Source organism: Juglans microcarpa x Juglans regia, chromosome 5S (assembly GCF_004785595.1).
Source record: "Juglans microcarpa x Juglans regia isolate MS1-56 chromosome 5S, Jm3101_v1.0, whole genome shotgun sequence".
Lineage (NCBI taxonomy): Eukaryota > Viridiplantae > Streptophyta > Magnoliopsida > Fagales > Juglandaceae > Juglans > Juglans microcarpa x Juglans regia.
In genome coordinates, this window is record NC_054603.1 from 3,002,580 (window position 1) to 3,025,123 (window position 22,544).

The 22,544-nt window shown below is 33.2% G+C and overlaps 2 protein-coding genes across 2 annotated transcripts; one reads left to right on the top strand and one right to left on the bottom strand.

Annotated features, from left to right (window-relative positions):
- Positions 1–1,078: 1,078 nt before the first annotated feature.
- Positions 1,079–3,850, bottom strand: LOC121268405 (xylan glycosyltransferase MUCI21-like). Its single transcript, XM_041172670.1, has 3 exons — positions 3,250–3,850; positions 3,088–3,165; positions 1,079–2,665 (listed from the first exon to the last, which is right to left on the bottom strand). Exons 1-3 carry the CDS (start codon positions 3,458–3,460, stop codon positions 1,362–1,364), a joined length of 1,593 nt encoding a protein of 530 aa, XP_041028604.1. The 5' UTR covers positions 3,461–3,850; the 3' UTR covers positions 1,079–1,361.
- A 5,386-nt stretch (positions 3,851–9,236) lies between these two features.
- LOC121268406 (transcription initiation factor IIB-2-like) lies at positions 9,237–13,492 on the top strand. Its single transcript, XM_041172671.1, is given in 7 exon segments — positions 9,237–9,662; positions 10,602–10,626; positions 11,519–11,648; positions 11,739–11,892; positions 11,960–12,046; positions 12,948–13,024; positions 13,224–13,492. Coding segments are annotated over 7 exon segments (960 nt in total). The 5' UTR covers positions 9,237–9,309; the 3' UTR covers positions 13,358–13,492.
- The last annotated feature ends 9,052 nt before the right edge of the window (positions 13,493–22,544 follow it).

The following is a 22,544-nucleotide window of genomic DNA, read 5'->3' on the forward strand; positions in this document are numbered from 1 at the left end:
AGACAGAATCGATGAATTGTTCAATGTGGCAGCAAGCCAAGCATGGTGAAAAGGAGAGAACAAGGGAAAACCTCGAAGATGGTGGCTTCACGTTGCATGTCCTGGACCCAGCAATGTACTGTGCAGTCTTTTGGTTGCTGAAAGTGTTAAAAATAAGAGAAATATTTGTACAAATTTTAAACAGACAAATCGCATACAAGTCTTTGTAAAAAAATAGACTTACCTAAAAAAAATGTAAAAATATTTGTTGGTAGAACCTTTTTTTTTTTTATTTTTTTTATTTCACTTTCAGGGTCTGTTCCCCGTCCTTCTTGGTAATGTGCTGATGACCGAATTGAGAGGTTATTGATCATTAAAAATCATCTTCCAATCCTCTAACTGTACATGCACTTGGAAAAATAGGATCAAAAGTTGTGAAATTTAACTACAAGATTACACCACTTTGTTCGGAAAAGTTCAGTTATGATTGACCAAATCAGCCATTTGCCACAAAAATAAAAAGTCCATTCAAACGAGAAAGTTGTCTCTTCCAAAAACTTTGGCAGGGCCGCATGAAGGGTTGTTCTCAACTCTCAAGCATATCCTTGTCCTCTTGTGATCGCCCTGAAAAATCAAACCTGCATTTATTGTTCTTGACTGCCGAAGACCTTTTACGATTACAATAAACAATGGCCTTCTTTTCAGGTAAAAGCTTCTTTAGATTATTTTCTAAAATTCAAAAGTTGCCTCGAAACTATTGTCTCACAATATGTGAGATATTTAATTAAATACAGTAAAATATAGAATCAGAATTCCAACTTCAAATCTCTAGTTTGATACCATATGAAATCACTTGTCTCCGAAGTTTAAGCTCAGCAGAAAATGTAGATTTAATTATTTATATTTTTCTTAACTGTACCTAAAAATCAGTTTGAGATAATTTCCAAATTGGTACTTTCAAGTTTCAACAGTGACGATAACCTCAGGATGCTACCGGGGGAGTATTCGGAATATATACAAAAGATCTGCATTCAGTTCAAACTGGGTGATTTAACAAAGGAAAACAGAAGGGAAAATAGTTTTGGCATGGCTATAATGCACAAAAACATGCATAGTCATGTTATGAGTTGCTGGAAATAGGGAATGAAAACGGCAGAATGGATAAGATATTTTCAGTTCATCAAAGCATGCACAGCAAATTTATCAAATCATGGTTGCTTAGAGATGTTCATTGCTTCGTTGAAACAATAAAACCCGGATAAAGTGGAACCTGGAAAGCTTCAGTAATTTCAGCACTGAATATACATTTCCGACTTACAGATCGAGTGGAGAAGAAGATGTCAAGGAAAGCAGAATTAATTGCTGCTGGAAAAACTAGCAAATTACCATGGTTGGTGATGAACATGTCCCTTCGTTTTAGCAATGTGGTCATAAGCACGAACCAACTGCTTCCTAAATCTTCTCAAGTCTAGTCTCACATTTTGATCTTCAAGATAGATGCTTTTTGTGTATTGCCATCCCTTTTCATTCACGCTGTCTGGGTCTCTAAGAACGGGATCACTCTTATCGTATTTATCATACAGTGAGCTCTCTTCAGGTATAATTTCATAGCCAATATACTTTAAACCAAGCTTCCTTACGGGCTCTCCAAAATATGTCTCTGCTGCCCATGCAGTTCCAAGTGGAATAATTTGAATAAACACAGAGCCAGGTCTCATATAGAGAAAATGGGTCAGAGCTGCACCATGGACCCCCACCATAACATCACTTGAATTAAGAACCCTATAAATCCTTGCCAATTCTGATGTTCGGACAGGCATCAACACTTCAACTCGAAACCCAATTTCCTCCGCCATTTTCACCAATAAGTTCTGATTAGTTATCTCCCTAGACCCATTCCGTGATAAAATCACCAGTTTAGGCTTCTCTAATTGTTCCTGTTCCACTTCCCTTTCCATTACAATTGAGATTTCCAATGTCGGGGACAAAGAAAGCTTTTGTTCCAGCTTCTCTTGCGCTTCCCGTTCCTCATCTTGGATCAAACCCCTGATTCGTGGCCAGTAAGCTTGGTCTAGAAGATTTTGAAAATCATTAATGCTCTTTTTTCCTTCCATTAACGAAGAGTCCACAGTGAGCTCATCATGGATTCTCAGACCAACAATGGCTTCTGGGAAGCAATGAGTTCTATTGTCCCCACTAAAATTTATTGCTGGATAATCAGAGAGCTGAGAAAGTACATCTCCATACTTCAGAATCCACCAGTCATGATATTCAAGAATGACAAACACAACCTTCTTGTTCAAATGCTGTGAAGTGATGTACAATGGCAGAATCCCATCATTAAATTCGTGATAAAGATTACCTGTATATCCTCCGGTTGAGAAGAACACAGCTGGAACATCATGCCAGACATCACAATGATGTTTTATACCATGATTCACTTTCTTTGCAATAAGGTTTAATTCACTGATGCCGCCCATGACACTTGTTTCCCATTTCCGTGTATAGGGTCTGATTCTTTCGAGTTTGAGTTCCTCATATCCCTCTTCCTCCCCATAATTAATGACACCATCGGAGTCTCTTGCGATGTAAAGGAAGACTGAAGAAGAAGCAGGGTGTGTTCTTACATCCCCTTTCATGCTACATATATCAGAACGAATACTGCTTCTATCACAACATATAGTTCCTGCATTTATTTTCCCCAAAAATAGATAACTAACTAAAACTCGTATAAGCATAAGGAAACCATAAGAATCAAACAAAAATTTTGTTTTTGTAATAACTCAATACTTCTATATAATGATGATAATAATAATAATAATATCTACTTCTATTGTTTGATAAAAAAAACTCAAACCAGAGGTAAAAAGTTAATCCCTGCTCTGCATTAGGGCTGGGGGCAATCCTATTTGCTCAGTAAACATCGTTTCAGTAATCAAATAACTAATTCTTAGACTGAAATTATGTGTTTTATTATTTTCTGAACTTTTCTCGTCCACCAAATGAAGATTAAGGTGATTTCATTTTCACATAGGTAACCCCTTTTTCGAGTCTGCTGAAATCTCCAGAGGGGAAAAAAAAAAAAAAAACTAGAGAGAGAGTACTAACCATTTGAGGTCGAAGAACACACGGGAGTATTTGCATTCATATCAGCAACAGGGCGTTCTTTTTCTACTCCAAATGAATCTGCACAAACCGTCAAAGAGATATTAGGACTCGAGAAAGGCAAACCGTAGGAAAATAAGAAACCCATGAGAGAGGTAGGCTTACGGAAATGAGAGAAGGTGGTGCCACAGCTGAAGAGGTGAAAAGAAAAAATAAAAAGAAAGAGGAGGGATAGTAGCTTGGGCCTGGTTCTCTTGTAGTAACAACTGGTGCTTCCACATTCTATAATAAGGGCTTGAAGTTGAGACTCCTCATCTTCTTCGATATATTTCTCACCTTTTCTCCACCGGTGATGATGAAGATGAAAGTGCACCATTTCCTATATAAAGCGTTGATTTTTAGAACTATTTTCCTTCCTTTCTTTATTTCTTTCTTTTGTTTTCTCTACATCTTTCGCTGCATGTGCATTGTCATCGAGCTTTTGAACTGGATTTTTTAAGTGAAACCAAAGGCAGATGGAATGGGAGAGAGAACGAGAGAGATTTTTTAGGAAATACGAGAGGGTATTCTACTTCTTTTGCTAGTGGGGTACTACTGTTTCTGGTTTTAGTCTGCGTCCTACAGAGAGAGAGAGAGAGAGAGAGAGGGAGAGGCGGGGAAAAAGAAGAGACAGAGGTGTAGGAGAAGAGAGGATGGCAAGTGCTGGGTTGTGCCTCGTGATTGGTAGTTTCCGGGATTGCTGCTTTTCTCGTCTGATAGAGAGAGACGTTAGTACTTCACCTGTCAAAGAAGGGCTGGTTCAACTGGTGAAGCTGTAGGTCTCTTATCAGAGAATTTTCTGGTCTAATAATTTATATTGACAGATATATATATATATATATATATATATATATATTATTAAGTTCAAGGCCTACAAAGTTACAAACCTCACCCAGTTTTTTTTAAAATAAATTTGATCAATAAAAAAAAGTAAGTTTTTCACATTTATCTATTTTTAAAAATAATTTTAAAAAATAGCTTGATTTATATAGTGAGAATATTTAAAAAGTATTGAAAATATTTATAAATAGTATTAAAAAATAATAAAAGAGTAATAATAAAATATTAAATAGTAATAAAAAATATGTGAAAAGTAACGAATAGTAAAAAAAAAAGATAAAATGTAATAATAAAACAAAAAATAATAATAAGAGTATCACTTGTCAAACACATCCAGACATCCTAAACCTTTCTAATTTATTATCCTTTTAAAAATATTTTGAATCATAACAATATAGTTAAAAGAAAGATATTTTAACTGTAACATAATTTTATAAAATAAATAAATAAATTAACGTATTTTGATGTAATATATTAAATTATAAAATTATTTTTATTATAAAATAAATATAATTATATCAATTTATAATTTTTTTTATAATTATAACACCTTAAAAATTTATAATTTAAAAAAATATAGCTGGCTAGGTGATTGCCAGTTTGGCCTCGGCTCCTTTGCCTTCTGGGAATTTGGGAGCACAGGCAAGACTTCCTGAGTTTTTCCCCAGTCAATTGTCAGTTGTCAAAGTTAGCGTATCTCAGAGGGAAGCTGATCTTTACATATCTCTCTCTCTAAATTTCTTTTTAAATATCTTGACCTATAATTTTATGGGTAATGATACTCTTGTGACCTTGTCCATCTTTTATTTAACTATTTTTTTTTTATTTTACTATTTAAATCTAAGTTAAAAATCTCAAAATATGATTTTCTTAAAGAAAATAAATTCAATAATATATAATTTACTTTCTTTTGTCCTTGAGTCAATTTTTATAAAATTAAATTTATTTTTAATTAAATTATATGATTACGTTAGTTGATTGAATTTATTTTCTTTTAAATTATACAAAAATATTATATTTTAGAAATTTTAATCCAGATTTAAATAACAAAAAGAAAAAAAAAATAGTTGAGTACTAAAATAGTAAAAGAGATTAAGTGTATCATTGTACTAATTTTATACCCAATAAGAAATCTTAAATGATGTAGCTGCAATTAATTGAGGGCAAAAACTCATGCTAGCATGCGATGGAGATTGGAGGCTGTTGTCAAATAAAACTAATCAATTAATCTTGTGTAAATTCAAAATTATATGAAATAATGTTATATAAAGTTTTAGAATACGTAAAAAAACAATATCTATTATTAAAAAAAATTTTTTTTTTTTTTTTATGTAAATCTCATATATATATATATATATATAATTTTTTTTCAAGATAATGCCCCTTACAACTGTAAAATTGTAAATACCATTTCGTAATTGGAAAATATTACTATGCCATCTAGATTTGCCTCTTTATTTTAATTGTTCATATATTTAAATTGTTTTTACTTAATAATTAAAAAAGTGATTTATAGTATATTAATATTTTTTTAAAATAAACAAAAACTTGTGCTAACGGGCACGGCCAGCAGTTAAAGCTGGAGGCACGCTATCACTACTCTTCGAAATTGCATGTGCTAAATTTGGCCAAAAAGAAAAAGGAAGAAGATGCACGTGGTAAATTAATTAATAATCACATGGATCTTAGTTTCCGGGTATCTTCCCTTGCAACCAGGATGGTTGTCTTCTTCGGTGTTTACCGGTAAATACAGCCACTAGAAAATAATTAAAATAGGGTTTAAGCTTCATCATCACGTGCAAAGTGTTTCCTCAGTCAACAATTCCACGTTAATTCTTCTGTCCCAAAAATCTTATAATTTTCTTTTATAGGATAAGTACTCTGTTTCCAACTCAACACTTAATATTTGAAGGGCAATGAATCTCAAAGTGTGACAAGTTATGTGTAATTTAAAAAAATTTATTCATCATCTCAACTCACATCATTATTTTATGTAGCGATTCCTATTATATTAAGTAAATCCCATTCATTATTTTATGTTTTGGCATTGAATAATTAGCATATAAATAATAAATCATAAAAATTTTTTTAATCCGACGTTTTATGTACATAATAATAAAATAATAATAATTAAATTGATGATAAATATAATTAATATTGTAATAATAGTATTGGTAGCCAACATTTAGAAAATAATTAAGAAAAGTGGTTGACCATAAGGATGCAAAGAGTTCGGATCCGAAAAATCGACTGAACCGAACTCAGACTGCTAATCTTGGTCCCATAAATTATGGATCGGAAATATTCGGTTCGGTCTCGGAGTCTATAAATTTTAGACCGGATTGGACCGAATTCCTATATACATATTTTAAAGATATTTTTAGCAAATGAATATATTATTTTTATATAGTAATTATATAAGTTAATGGTGTAATTTTCATCTAATTTATTATCATTGATAATATAAAAATATTTTTTTAATAAATTAGTTACATAATACATATTAATGATTCACTTAATTTTAATTTAAATATTTTTTATTAATTTATTTTAAAATAATAATAATAATTGAATCGGATCAAATGAATCAGACCGATAGCTACCGATTCCTATAGAAGTTCAGTCCAAGGAAAATAGACCAAAAATTTCGGCCTATCACCCCTGAATCGGACCATCAACACTTAGGCATGTGATGAAAGATCCGAAAGGGAAAAAAAAAAGAAAAAGGGATTAATGGTCCAGATTCTATGACCTAGTGATTAATTTGTTTACAATTAGGATAATTAATGATCGAATATATTAATAATTTTCTTCCATGAGCCTCATGCTTATTATTATTGATTGATTTCTCTGAATAAACATAATCTGAAAGCTGAAACACTTGGATCTAAGCACATGTCAATCACGTGCTTCATGTCAGAGAACCCCTATAGGCCATACCTGTATTTTCATATTTATTTTGTATGTTTGGAAGATCACCCACCCGTTCGATAAGATCTCTAACGGGTGAGATAATGCAGCAAATCCTTAAGCATATTGTTAATCATATTGATCAACGAGACAGTTATGACAGACGAGTATCATTCCATATATAAATCCCGCGCACTAAACTTTGTGATTCCTTTCAAAGTGTCCACAAAATAAAATTTAAAGAACAATACTACATACAGTCTCTATTTTAAGAATTGTAATGCAAGTCTAGACAATTTTTTTTTAATTTTTTTTAAAATTATAAAAATATTACTCTTAAAATGATATTTTTTTTTATTTAATAAAGAGTCTGTATATACAATTCTCAACTAAGGATGCAAATATAATTTTTCAACTTTAAAAACCCAACCATTAACCCAATATTCCCCTTACATTTAGTTATGTCAAATTGTAGAGATCTTATTTTGGAAATGAATAAGAGGTGGTGGGTAGCTATATACATACATATATATATATATATATATTTTTTTTTTTCCAAAACAAGGTTGTATTAAAATCAAAATCAAAATAAAAATTAAAAATATATGGGAATAGAATCCGAGCAAAAATTACAATTCAAAATGGGTTGGAACATAGAAAGATGTGCACAAAAATGTAGCGTTACATTAGTCATAGGACCATTTGAATTGGACCCGAACCCAACACATTCAAAATGGGTTCTGATGGAAGCATGAACAAATCAAAGGGAAGGGTTCTCTAAAATACGTGGATTAGGCGACATTTGAAGGTATTTACCTAAAAGGAGTATTAACTTTGGGGGCTTTGTAACAAACCTAATTAAGTTGGGCCGGGCTTGACGGGCCTTCGCTAAATTGTGTTCTTTTGTTCTAATTTAAGTCCTAGCGGTCCATAGCCTTGTTTTGCTGCTGTCGATTAGGGAGTGCTTCACAGTACATGTACTCGAGGTAGTTGTTTGTACGAATTATTCTGGAATATTATTGAATATTTTTTTTTATCATTTTCTCCTATTTTCTCTCTCATCTTTCTGGAGAAGCTTCCCTCGAAAAGAGTAAATCAGTGCTATCTTATCATGTTCTTGAGGTGCGTTGCAGGATTAAAGCAGAAAAAGAAAGGTCGGGAGGATAAAGAAGGCTGTAGATAATAAACCGAAGCTCTGTAGCTATGTTTAGTCTTTGGTTTGGGTCAATTCCAGAGGGAAGAAGGCCGGAAGGGTCAGCTTTCTTATTTGCTTCACAATTTTGAACGTTGAATTGAGTTGAAATAAAAATTAAAAATTAAATAAAATATTATTAAAATATTATTTTTTAATATTATTATTATTTTAAAATTTTAAAAAAATTTAAATTATTTATTATATTTTATATTAAAATTTGAAAAAATTATAATAATTAAATAAGATAAATTGAAATAAATTTGAGATTCAAATTGCTCCGTATGAAAGATGAGCCCAACCATCAACTCTTTTTGCCAGTTCGTGAGCTTTTTAATTTGAAAAATGCTAGTTAAATCAATAAAAGTGATAGATAAAAATAATTAATTGATTTTTGATTTTATTTACTTAATAGTTAAAGAAATGAATATTAACGAATTGATATATATTTTTATTTTTTTAAAAATGTTTGAAAATATATAAAAAAGAATTTATAAAAAAATACATTTGTCTTTATCGGTGAAGTTCTTTGATTAAAGCCTCGATCCTTGTAGCACGATACTTTTAATTTTATTTAACTGTAAATGTTTGGACCATTGCTTTTTAACCCCAACCGTTAGTCCTTGGTCAATTTTTCTGAATTATGAATCCCATTAAAATGTACCCAAAAAGACTAATATTAATTAATTACGGGGTTTATCTTTCCCTTCCCCAAAGTGAGACTGATGATTGTCTCTGTCTTCCTATAAATATTGTCATCCACAAAAAAACACAACCAACCGAAAACCCGAGTGAGTCAGACTCGTGCACAAACCCTCTTTTTCCCATTTTACCCAAACACCAATAAAGAGAGTGGAAGCTTTGTAGTATCTCTCGATGGGAATACCACTCCGTGCAATCCAAATCAGAGATAAAAGTAATCGGCGTGTACAAACATATCCCATTCCAACTAAGCACAAGTAAAGGCCATGAAATCCCCATGACTTTCCTAACAAGTCATCCCTATAAATACCCACCACCACCGTCCCCCTCCTCACTTTCGTTTCTCTATCTCTCTCTCTCTCTTCATTTTCACATTTCTGTTCCTCTCCTCCTCTTCCTCGTGGTCTCGGCAGCGGAGAAGAAGAAGAGGGAAGGAAAATAATCCACACCTGAAACGGTTGGAAAATATTCCACACCTGAAACCAACCGAAGTCGTACTGTTCGAGGAAAAGAATAGAAGGAAGAAAAAAGACGAAAGTAACATGTCCGACGCGTATTGCTCAGACTGCAAGAGGCAGACGGAGGTGGTGTTCGACCACTCTGCAGGGGATACCGTGTGCTCCGAGTGCGGCCTCGTTCTTGAGTCCCACTCCATCGACGAGACCTCCGAGTGGCGAACTTTCGCCAACGAATCGGGCGATAACGACCCCGTCCGTGTCGGCGGCCCCACCAACCCCCTCTTGGCCGACGGTGGCCTTTCCACCGTCATAGCCAAACCCAACGGTGCCACCGGTGAGTTCCTCTCGTCCTCACTCGGCCGCTGGCAGAACCGCGGCTCCAACCCCGATCGGGGGCTAATCCTCGCCTTCAAGACCATCGCCACTATGTCTGATAGGTAATCTTTTTTCTTCTCTCTCTATTTTTTCCTTTCATCTTTCCATTATGAGCGCCTTTTTGGATGCTGAGAAAGCGTGAGAAATATGCCGAGCCAAGTGTGAATTTTTTATTGAGTTATTTTTATTGCGGAAAATAGAGGGAATCGGAGCTGGGTTTTGGATTCCGTGATTGACATTTAACCTGTATAGGCTTTGAAATTTTGTTTTTTCGGGATTCTGTTGATGAGTGTCTGGTTAGTTCTTACTTCGTTATAAGGGAACTCCGTGTTGATCGTCCGAATTATTGGATTGGGGGGCCTGTTTGGCAGCTGAGAAAGCATTAGAAAGGCAATAGTGAAATTGGAGTCTTGGTTTATTCACAGTTTTGGGACTCTAGAATTCGGGGAAAGATTATTGAACCCTGGTTGAAATATTGCTGGAGGTTAAAGGTCTGGGTTTTGAATCCTTCCTCACGTATTGGCTATGAAAATGAAAACTTGTTATTTGTGCATTCAAATTGGTAATTATTTGATTATTACCTAAGCTGGATTTTTCTAGTACTCATGTTTCCTAGGCTAACTTATAGCTCTTTTCGTCCAACTAAACAAAACTAAGTGGAATATGTCTCCTACTAAGCAAAATTTAGTGGAATATGTCTCAAAGTGTGATCAATCATTCCAACTGCAATGATTTTAAGGCAACGACAACATGGGGACTCAGACACAAGCACAAATTAATTGCGTTTAGTGGCTGTATACAGGCAGAATAGTTTGTTAACTTATCGGTCTTTTATAGCTATGATCCTTTTCCTTCAAATTTTCATCTGTTCTTGCTTATGGGGATATTTAAAAATATATATATATTTTTTTAAATATTGAAATGCTACTCTGCCAAATGTTACCTTTTATGGTAAAATGAATACTGAAATGTGAAGCTAATGTGGTGATACTATGTTTCAGGTTAGGCCTTGTTGCAACCATTAAGGTACACTATTTACTTGCTGTTATGAATTTTGTGACTGAGTTTTAGAAAACCCAAATGTCAATAAGTCTTCACGTATACCCGCACTCTTATTTTTGTGGTGATGATATTCTTGATATTCCTGAAGCTTGAAGCATATAAATTGTTTAATTTATCAAACATTGAAAGAAATAGGACTCCTTCAGTAACTTTTGGTTATAATAAAAAATAATTGTTATGGAATAGGATCACTTTTTTTCTACTGCTTTCATGTGTCTTCTTATACATGGTGTAAATAATAGCTGTCGGGAATCCTCCTAATGACACAAATGGGAGACTGGTGGAGAAAGAATTTGATCGATTTTTAAACCCCAGGGAGTAAAAAGATTTAGGGTGTGTTTGGACGTTGAAGTGAGTTGAGTTGAGTTGAGTTGTGATGATAAAATATTGTTAGAATATTATTTTTTAATATTATTATTATTTTGAAATTTGAAAAAGTTGAATTGTTTATTATATTTTGTGTTGGGATTTGAAAAAGTTGTAATGATGAGTTGAGGTGAGTTTGGTAACCAAACGCACCCTTAAATTGAAACCTTGGCTGCATGTTGGTGGATGAACTTCTAATGAATGTTCTCCTTTTAGAAGTGTGATAAACATCAAAGTGCAAGTTCTAGTTATATGACGCATCAGTCTAAGATGAAGTCTTGTTTGTTTAATTTATTTTATTTTTTCCATTTCTAGTTCTTAACTTGTAGTTGGGTGTTATCTTTGTATACCTCCTGTGTAATTGGGCTATGCCTACATTTCAATGAATAAAATCTTATTTTACCTATATAAAAAAATGTTTTCCTGTTTTAATAGCCTTGTGATTTGAGGTTTTTCATTCCTTTGATGGTCCTGTTGTAATTGATTGAAGGACCGAGCTAATGAGATATATAAGAGGGTGGAAGATCAGAAGTCTAGTAGAGGAAGAAACCAGGATGCACTATTGGCTGCTTGCCTGTACATTGCTTGTCGACAAGAAGATAAGCCACGCACTGTAAAGGGTACAGCCTATGATTCTTTTAACATCTGGATGCTTCCCGATTTATTTTTCCCTGTGAATGTGCTTCCCTGAAACTGTGGATTTCAACTAGAAATTTGCTCTGTCGCCAATGGAGCCACAAAGAAGGAAATTGGCCGAGCAAAAGAATACATAGTGAAACAACTGGGGTTGGAGAATGGCCAGTCGGTGGAAATGGGAACAATTCATGCTGGGACTTCATGGTGAGATTTTTTTCTCTGAAATAAGTAACTTCCTTACAGTGTTCACGACCATATACAGAGACTGACTTTGATATCTACTTAATCTTTAGAGACGATTTTGTTCCAATCTTGGTATGAATAATCAAGCGGTTAAAGCTGCCCAAGAAGCTGTAACAAAGTCAGAAGAGTTTGATATAAGGTAGTTTTGGATTTTGCCTGTATCGTCATATTTTATTGGCAACCAAAATATCAAATATTTTTTTATTTTTGTTTCTTGTCACCGAAGGCTTCATGACATATAACTTATTAACAAGGTTTCATGACACATGAACTAATAATTACGGAGTAGAGTGGAAAAGATCAATCCCAGGCACAACGGAAATGATATAAAACATCTTATAGATATGTGCTGTTTTACTCAGGAGATCTAGGGTACATGGGTGGGATGTACTTTGTGCTACCCTGCCCCTTTTTTTATATGTATGGTCTACCCCTTTTTTGTACCCAGTTTTTGCCATTTTATAGCGAAAAGAGATGAAGATAATTGATTGTTTTCAACACGTAATGAAGGCCAACTACGAGGTGATGAAAATATATATATTTTTTTGTTGGGGTGGGGGATAAGAGTATAACATTTTTAGCAGGTGCCAGGAAGAACTAGTAGGTTAAGGTGAAGGCTTTGTATGCCCTCGGGAAGGTGTATAAGGATATCGAGAGATTAAACTGTTGGTGTTTTCCTAGCTCACCTCGTTTGTTGAGCTAGGCCGTACTTTGCCAAATGGAAATGATAAAGTTTCTTGCTTCCATCCACAATAAACTTTGGACATGTCGGGGGTTGGATGGGGATGCTGTTTACGAGGTGTATTATTATGTATATTTTTCACGTAAGGCTCTCCTCGACATGATGCTTGACTAATGTGTTTGTTGATATTATTTTCTTACCATGTGTTTATATATATATATATATAAAGTTTATTATCATGTATATTTTCACGTGCGGCTCTCCTTATCAGCATGACGCTCGATGTATCTATTGTGTTTGTTGATATTATTTTGTTTACTATTTGCTTATATCAACTGTTCTTTTTCCTGAATCTCAGGAGGAGCCCTATATCAATTGCAGCAGCAGTCATTTACATTATCACCCAGCTTTCAGATGATAAGAAACCTCTTAAAGGTTTATACATTGCACTTTGTTTGCTAAGGTTTATGAAATGTGCTGATATTGTAGGGTTGAACAAGATGATCGAACTTGGTTGATACATGCACAAGAATATATATATATATATATATATATATATATATATATATATAAAAGATGTGCTCCTGTGGACATTTCATTATTCTAGGTGCTAATTTAAACCATGTGAATGCAGATATTTCAGTTGCTACTGGAGTTGCAGAAGGGACAATAAGGAATTCCTACAAGGATCTTTATCCCCATGTATCAAAGATAATTCCAGGCTGGTATGCCAAGGAGGAGGATATCAAGAACCTTTGCAGCCCTTGAAATGTAGAGCAAACAACAACGGAAAAATTAGCATTGCCAAGTTGGTTTTGCCGTTTTGAGGGGCGTTCGATCTCTCGGATGTATTTAACTCTTTTACATACGAACAATGAAGAACTCGGCATCTTCCTTATTTTATGCCTTGCACTGAATTCTTACACAATTCGATTCCCCTAATAGCATGGCGATATATTTATACAAAACTTTTAGTGCTACAGCAATTTGTTGAGGGCTGTATTAATGCAAATGGAATTTCGAGAGCCGGATGCCCGGATGTGATACCCTTTTGAGGGCTCTCTTTTTTAGTTTAAAAAAAAAAAAAACTCAGGCAGTCGAGTTAGGCGGTGTTGAGTTGAGATGATAGAGTGAGTTTTGTGGGATTCACTTAAAATGAATTTAGATATGTTTAGATGTTAAGATGAGTTTAGATGTATTTATAAAAAATAGAAAAAAGTTGTGGGTTCCAAGTGTAAATAGGTGTTGAGTTAAAAAAGATTGTGAGTCTCATATGTAAAGAAGTTTTTAGTTGAGATGAGTTTAGGACTTGTTTGGATAGAGAAACAATCTTATCTAATCTCATTATTACGACTTTCGTAAATTTTCATATAAAATATAATAAATAATTAAATTTTTTCAAATTTTAAAATAATATTAATATTAAAAAATAATATTTTATTCAACTCATCTAAAATGATCTTATCTCATCTCACTATCTAAATGAGTTCTAGTGATTTGAGAGTTGAGTATTTGAATATTAGAAGAGGTACAAATTTGAATTGAATTTAGTTGAAGTGAGTGCAGTCAAGGAACTAAACGAGCCCTAATTTTTATTTAACTCATCTAAAATCATCTCATCTCATCTCATCTCACTATCTGAACGAGTTATAGTGATTAGAAAATTAAGTGTTTAGATATTAAAAGAAATATAAATCTGAATTGAATTTAATTGAATTGAGTGAAGTCAAAGAACTAAACGAGTCCTAATTTTTGGACTTGAACTAATAGATAATGGCGTGCTAAGTTTTTGGAAAATGGGCTTTTAAATGTGCCACCTCAACAATATGTCTCTACTTCCATCAACCCAAAAAAGGGTCCTTGGGCTGTCAAAACCCGATTCCAGACCGTTTAGAGGAAAAACCTGGGCTTCTCAAAATGGGCATGCATGGCTGAGCTTTCCTCTATACAACCCAAAAGATTAATGTACTCCATTAAATTCTCGCTCATTTTGCAATAGGACGATGATCTACCTACCAAGATTATGTACTTATGATTTTCCCCTTTAATATAATTACCTCTGTTTTGCAACTCACCTCTCATTTAGTAAAATAATGCCTAATCATCCATTCTTTTAACGAGAAGTAGTAGATTGCAACTTATGTTTCCAATTAATTGGAGATTCAAAAGTGATAACTTTGTCATACGAAAAGAATAGTTTGAAAAATAACCCTTGTGGTGATTTTATCCAAAATCGTGGTCGGATCCGAAATGGACCACCTTACTTATATATAACCAAAATTTGTAATTTGGCCTTCCCTGACCTTAGTAATTGCAGAGATTGCAGACTTTCCTCGAGGGCATGGCATGCAAGTCTATATAAAAATGAGAAGATCGATCGAGGGTGTAAATTAATTAAAGCAGCTAGCAAGAGTACTACTGATCTTTCTTGTCATGAACCAAGTATTTTCATTTCAGGTTAAAGCGGCAAACCCCTGCATGCAGTATCTATATATCCCATTACTTGTGCTCTATATGCACATATATGATCATCATGTGTATAGTATTGTTAAATATTCTGGGTGCTAAATTCATATTATCAACCACTGCATGCATTATACCTGATCTCCCTCTGCTATCATTGCAGCATCATGATCACGCCCAGTTAATCCTTTGCATGTGTCTTGTTTTGGGCTCCACACACCTGGCCGAAAAGTATCCTTGATTTTGCACACTTGATTTGCACAGTCGACCAAAAAAAAAAAAAAAAACATGCACACAGCTAGCCAAATGCATGCGAGCTAGCTAGCTACCTTAATTCCTCCTGTTGCTGTTATTGGAGGTATATACTTCCTTTTTGTTCATGACATGGGACGTGGGTCAGTTATCCATGTGAACAATTTACTGGCATGCACATGATACATGAATCGCACTATTTTCCCAGCTTCCAAGAACCAAGCAAAACAAAAGTGAAAGCTAGCTGCTGGGGCAGGTTGTACGTAGGGTAGTAAAGAACTACGTACTCTTGAGTACAATGTATGTATGATGATCAGTTACCTTTTCAGTTGAACCTTCTTGTCGTGGCTTTGCAGATCAAATGGATGGAAAATGGAAAAATTAGGCTGATCAGCGGATATACGTTTAAACTTTAGTCTAGTTTTGAGGTCGATATTGTGTTTTGACCATGTGATCTGTCAGAGTTCTTGAGTTGATATGGTAAAGGCTTGTGTCTACTTTCAGTCGCCATGAACTGGTTCCCACTTTTTCCCCCCCCCCCTTCCTTGATCAACCAGTACTTCCCATCTTCCAGTTTTAGATCAGATGCGTACGGCAATTGTGTTAGCAGAGAGTAGTACTTCTAATAAAGTAGATACATGAATTTTATATTTTTCTCTGCTCGTAGTACTCGAGCAGAGAAAAATATTACTTTAATTTCATTCAGATATTAAGGCGTTCGGACATTTAGAATATATATAAATGGTAGTAAAATAATTTAAATTAAGATATTTGATTAGATTTTAAAAAATAAAACAGAATATGTTGAATAAAAATATTATATAGTTAAAATTTTTAATATTATTTTTATTTTAAAATTTGAAAAAATTGTATCATTTTTTATGTTTTGTTTTGAAATTTGAAAAATTTTATTGATTAGATAATGATTAAATGAAAAAGTTGATATTTGAAATTAAAAAAATATTTCATCTACCTAAACTCTTGAAGGTCATTAGTAAACTGATTCTAAGAAAGAGAAGTATTCCTCTTACCTTATTTGTGATTAATCGTCACGAGCGTATGTTGATATATATTTTTTAAAAATATGTCAATGATGAGTACTATATATGTGATAAATAACTAATTTAAAATGTATTACATAATTTGTATATATAGGTCATGTGATGACAAAATATATATATATCCTCTTTCAAGAACTCTCACATTTTTGTCGGCTAGATCAAAATAGAATCCATGTCGGCCAACGTCCGTTTCTGTCCTCTCGTGGGTTATTTCAAAGACATCGAGAGATAATGCGGCTAGGTTCAATATTGCACGCCCTTGATTCCGGCCAGCCGTCCGTTTATCCTTTCTGTGCGATGGATATATATATATATATATGTATGTATGTATGTATGTGTGTGCGCGCGCGTATGACTACTTTAGAAGATTACATTCCTTGCATCTTTTGAGTCATGCGTGTCTTATATGGCGGCAACCCAAAAATAGTGTGGATGATTTGATATATAATTTGTTGGATATATGCAAGATGATCTATGATTTTTGCCAGCAGTAATTGGCTACAGGAATATATATATATATATATATATGTGAAAAATTGTACATAAAAATCTTACACCACATACTTCTACTTAATCAATACGTGATTTGTCATTTTTTTCCTTCACATATTCATAATTAGGTAAATATGTGTGGTGTAAGTTAGATTCTTTGTAGCATTTCTCATGTATTTGTATATATATATATATTGGTTTGTAAATTCTGACAACTCTTTCAAGAGCAAAATTCCAAGTTGGTCTGTAAGTTGGTGAAGTACCATTAATGCAGGCTCCGTCATGGAAATTTATCCTAAAGAATTACTTGAAGTCATCAGACCTATCTTCCAAGTTGATAAACACGATTTCAAATTTCTCGTTTCCCTTCTTTTTACAAGTATAAAGTCTAATGAATCTTGATCAAATGAGAACTTGCAAAAGAACAAGATACTTGTATTCAGAAATTTGAAGTAAAATGGTTGGATCAATTCAAGTTTCGCAGAATAATTCTACGAGTTTAGAAAGAATTCTTATCACCTGGCCAAAGACCTCTTTCCTATTTTCTCTTATTCACTCTTGGTTTGTTCATCAATTCTTCTAGCTGTCTTCTTTTTTAGTTAAATTATTTTCTTTTTGACTTGACAACATGTAGAGAGGGCTATGAAGATTCATGCAGATGTCGTTTCACTTCATCTCTTGTTGACTTAATTTCTTTTGATTTGGCAACACTAAAAGTTTCTTGTCTTGTAACAAATATCTCTAACTAGAATCCAAAACTTCTGCATGCTAGAGGTGAATTTGATCACTGAATGATGTAATATTCATGAATAGTATTTTGTTGGATGTTATAAGACTATTCATAGATATATACTCATTACAATGATTGTATTTAAGATTCGTGTATGGTGCAACGAACTTAGCATAAAAATTAAATTTAGTGAAAAGCAGATTGTTAAAGATAATATCAAATCAATAATTATTGAAGATGATATCAAAACATATTTTCATTATGTAGGGTGGATATTAGTTATTTTTTATTGTATTTTTTTATTTGAATATATTTTTGCTAATCACTCCGGCCGGTAAGATAAGATTGCATGCAACAGGTTGAGTAGAGGTGGTCATAATCGGTATGGAAAATTCTGAATAAATAATCGGAAGAGATGAGATCATTGAGATGGAATCAAACATATAAAAAACATATAAAACAACTCTTCTCGATAGATCGATGTGGCCAGGCCTGCATGCAGCGACTAATATTATATATATAATGCAGTGGAATCTGAATCAGCTAGCTTGAGTACTTTCAGCCACAAAACCATTTATGGATGGATATTCTGTACACGCGTTGATCATTTTTAATCATTAATGTCCGACAGAAGAATTGCACCAATCCCAAGTATATGTCTTATATCGTTTCGGTAATTGGATGACTACTTGCGGCATGTAGTGCCAATACTACTACAACCTTACCTTTTTATGGCCAATGATAGACTTGCATATATTCTCTTTATTATTTAACTATCTTTTTTCTTTTCCTTTTTCTTTGAATTTAGATTAAAAATCTTATAATATTATCTTCTTAAATAATTAAAAAAATAAATTCAATTAACTAACATAATTATGTAATTTAATTAAAAAGAATAAATTTTTATAAAATTGAATTTATTTTTAATTAAATTATATGATTACGTTGATTGATTAAATTTGTTTTTTTTTAAATTATTAAAGAATGTCATATTCTAAAATTTTTAATCCGATTCAAATAGTAAAAAGAAAAAAAAAATAATAAAATAGTACTAAAAAAGGTGTAAAAATATCATTACCTCTTCTTTATATATGGCTTCTCCCGACATTTACAATGTTACATGCATACATAAACTAGTGCTGCATGTTCACACTTAACACTGTTCTGTCTTCCTTGCAGGGGAGATTGAAGATCATCCGCCAGGTATATTTGAATATATATATATATATATATATATATATATATATTACAAAAAGATTTTATAAAAATAAATATACAAATTGATATAAATTGATATAGTACGTTAGATTATAAAACTATTATTTTTATTGTAAAGTAGATAATTTAATGGATCATATAAGACATATCAATTTATGAATTTATTTTTATGAGATCTTTTTATGTCCATAACACTTCTCATTATATATATATCTATATCTATATGTAAATTTTCTATTTTATTTTCAATAAAAAAGGGGAATAAATCTCAGATCGAGTGGATGAACTGCAGGCTCATGCCACATAACGTTCACTATTCAATCGATCGAGTGGATCATGAACGGTAAGACTCACATTGATCAACGGTGGTGGTGGTGTCCCTCAATTTTAGTCAAATAAAAAGGTAAAAAAAAAAAAAAATTAAAGGATCGTTGACCAATTACTAGCTCTGAATTACGTGGAAGTATATATTTCAGTCAGGAGCGGTTGGTTTGCACACCAATAGTACTGGTGAGTAGGGATCAAACTAAATGTCATTAATCATGCAAATTAGTAGTGTCCATTCAACGAGATCCTTAATATATATATATATATATATATATATATATATATATATATATAATTTGATAAAATTAATTGACAGATTGAACTTTATGTAAATGCATGCATGCATGCTTTGTGGATGGTGTGACGTCGCCATCTTTTGTGATATTATATATATTTGATTAGATTGTTTGCCTGTTCAGCTGACCATGCAATAGCTAGCTAAGCTGATCAGAGTTTAATTAAGATCAGTACTCGACCACGAAAGTAAGTACTTTATTCCAAGTTATTCTTTTAAAAAACAGAAATGTTTGGTTTACCAAAATAAACTTTATAAAATGATATATTTTGATATGATTAAATAAATTTTATTATAAAGTGTCAGAATCTCATGACCATATATATATATATATATATATCACATCAAACTATATAGAAAAATCATGCAATTGTCATGGTTTGACTCACCGAGGCTATGCATGCAGCGCGCTGTTGTTGTGGACAAATTGAATAAGCCGCTGCCGACTGATTGATTTGGTGCCCACAATATATAATAAAGTTTTAAGCTGCTTTGCGTGATGGCGGCAATCTGATCTTTTATAATTTGGAAGCCTAGCTAACAGAGATGGGCGGGCAACTTAATTTGGACCCTTTTCATGAAAAGAGATACTCTCAATGACAAAAGAAAGATGATATATAGCATGCATGCATGCATCCGGCCGGCAGACTATGCATGCACGGGCCTACACTTTGTCGCCCTCCATCTTTGATGATCGACAGTACTACTGCAGTACTACTTCGTACTACTATATACTAGTGCTTCTTTTTCTTTCTTTCTTTCTTTCTTTTTGAATAATGATATATATCATCAAGCCGTGCAGCGTGCATGCCTTAGAGTAAAGTTGGCGATTGAAAATCATGATGTCCTTCTAGATTGATGACGTGGTTTTTCCAGCTCTGATCATTAGGGCCGCCGATGTCGAAGGATTGAGTACTTCCTATACATGATGCATGCATCCAACCCTCCTTAATTGTAAACAAACAAACAAAAAAACTTTGATGAAGAATATCAATTAGTCCACTTATTATAACCAAGAACCATTATTATTGATGACACGATCAATATTAAATGATGAAAATTAATATATATGTTGACGTCGTATTTCGTAGGCCTGGACAACTTTATACTGACAGTGCCACGATATGAATTATTTAGAGTCCTGGCAATGTTCTGGTGCAGCTGTACAGTGGCGGTTCGTACGTCTATGGCGGTAAATAGAAAATAGGTGTAGGGAAAGTAAAGAGGGATGGGTACCAAGATATACATAGTTCGACAATATGCTTCCGTCCACGGGATTTGGGGAGAGAAGTCTCCAATATAATATATCTATTTACAATCACTCATGGATTCTCATATTTCACTATACAGAAAAGGTTGAAACTCTTCCTCAATATATTTCCATCGGTTCCCTCTTCATCCGTGTTCATAAAATCCCTTCATCTGTCTGTTGATCCTCCTTCTTGTTTGTTTGGGGCTCTCCTTTTATACTTTTGTCTGACCCTTTATTGTGGATGCCAGCCTACCATGTGATGACAGATCTCCCTTGCGTGAGTCTCTTTGTTTTCTTCTCTTGACCCTCTGGCATTTTACAACCCTAATATCTCTCGTGTCCCCTCTTGCCTCCCTCTGACATTTACAGTCCTTATATCCCTCTTGTCTCTTTTTTATCTCTTCTTTATCTCCCTTTTTGTCTTTAGTGATTGCTTGGTGGACTGGGCCTAATTTATGGGCTATGGGCATTTTTCTCATTCACAATATATATTAATTTTCAAATATTCCTATAAGTACGGCTAATTATAAGGTATATATAGACTTCGTCCCATGCACCTTATATATATGGTTTGGGGGAGTATAATCTTAATTGGCAAATAATTTATCCATGAATTTAAATTGCTTGCAGATATATTCAAAGATGCCGATGGAATAGCAAAGTAAATTAACTATATGACTTGCATGCATAAGCTAACTTCATCAACATACATGTGCACGACAATCAAGCATGAAATTAATTAATATAATCGTGAATTATGTATTAAACAACATTAATCTCTCTGTTCTACATTCAAAAGTCAGACAATACTAGAGTCGAGCTGGTTAGGTACGTAATTGGTAGATCAGTTGACGTTAGAATTAAGGAAGACGTCAGTTAGGGAGTGGGCAAATATCATGCAGTCATTTTAAAAAAGAGTGAGATTTATTATTAAAAAATAATATTTTCATGTGGGTCGACCTGTATTAATTTCTTCATTTTATTTAAAGTAATTACACAGTATTTACACACTTACAACTATAACTATCATTTCTCGATATATAGATCATACTTCATCAATCTGTTGTAGATCATCTTACTGCCTTTATTAATTATTGACGTACAAATATTTTGAACATCATTAAATGAATAATAAATATGGTAGAATTCACTTAAATGATCATGTGGTTATTTCTCTTACACTTTGAGATCCTCAAATATGAACAACTGGCCACCTAAAACCCATAAATGTAAACAACTTAAATCGTAATCCCATACACGAGATCGGCTAGCTAGTTAAGGTACCGAGGGCTGATGTGATCACTTTCTAAAGGCGTGTTGTGTGAGTCATATCTCTAAACCTAAACAGTAAAGAAATAGGGACCCATGATCATATTCTACATACCGGCCTTGATCTTAGCTCAAAAGATATCAACTACACGCGTAAAATTAAAATAAAAAACACACTTTAAAAAAAAAAAAAATTCCCTGAGCCATTTATAGATGTTTGAGAATTGAGAAGACAATTTAGAGGCGTTCCAAATCTCCAATGCATCCGCTTAAAAAACTAGTAATATTGCAAGCGAGATTCGGCATTTAATTAATTATATCTAAAAGTGTTGGAAGCTATTAATTATAGAGTAGTCCTTTTGGATTGAAATGACGTACCCATATGGCAATGGGAGTAGGTGAGATATAAATAATGCAGCGGTAGTTTTTGTGAAACCTTGAAAGTTTCAACCATACATGAATTTACCAACGTCTCCTTGAGAAATAATATTTAAAATTATAAATTGCGTAAGTATTATATATATATATATATATATATATTTTAAAAGTGAGCAAATATGTTATTTATATTAAAAAATTAAAATTATGAATTGCGT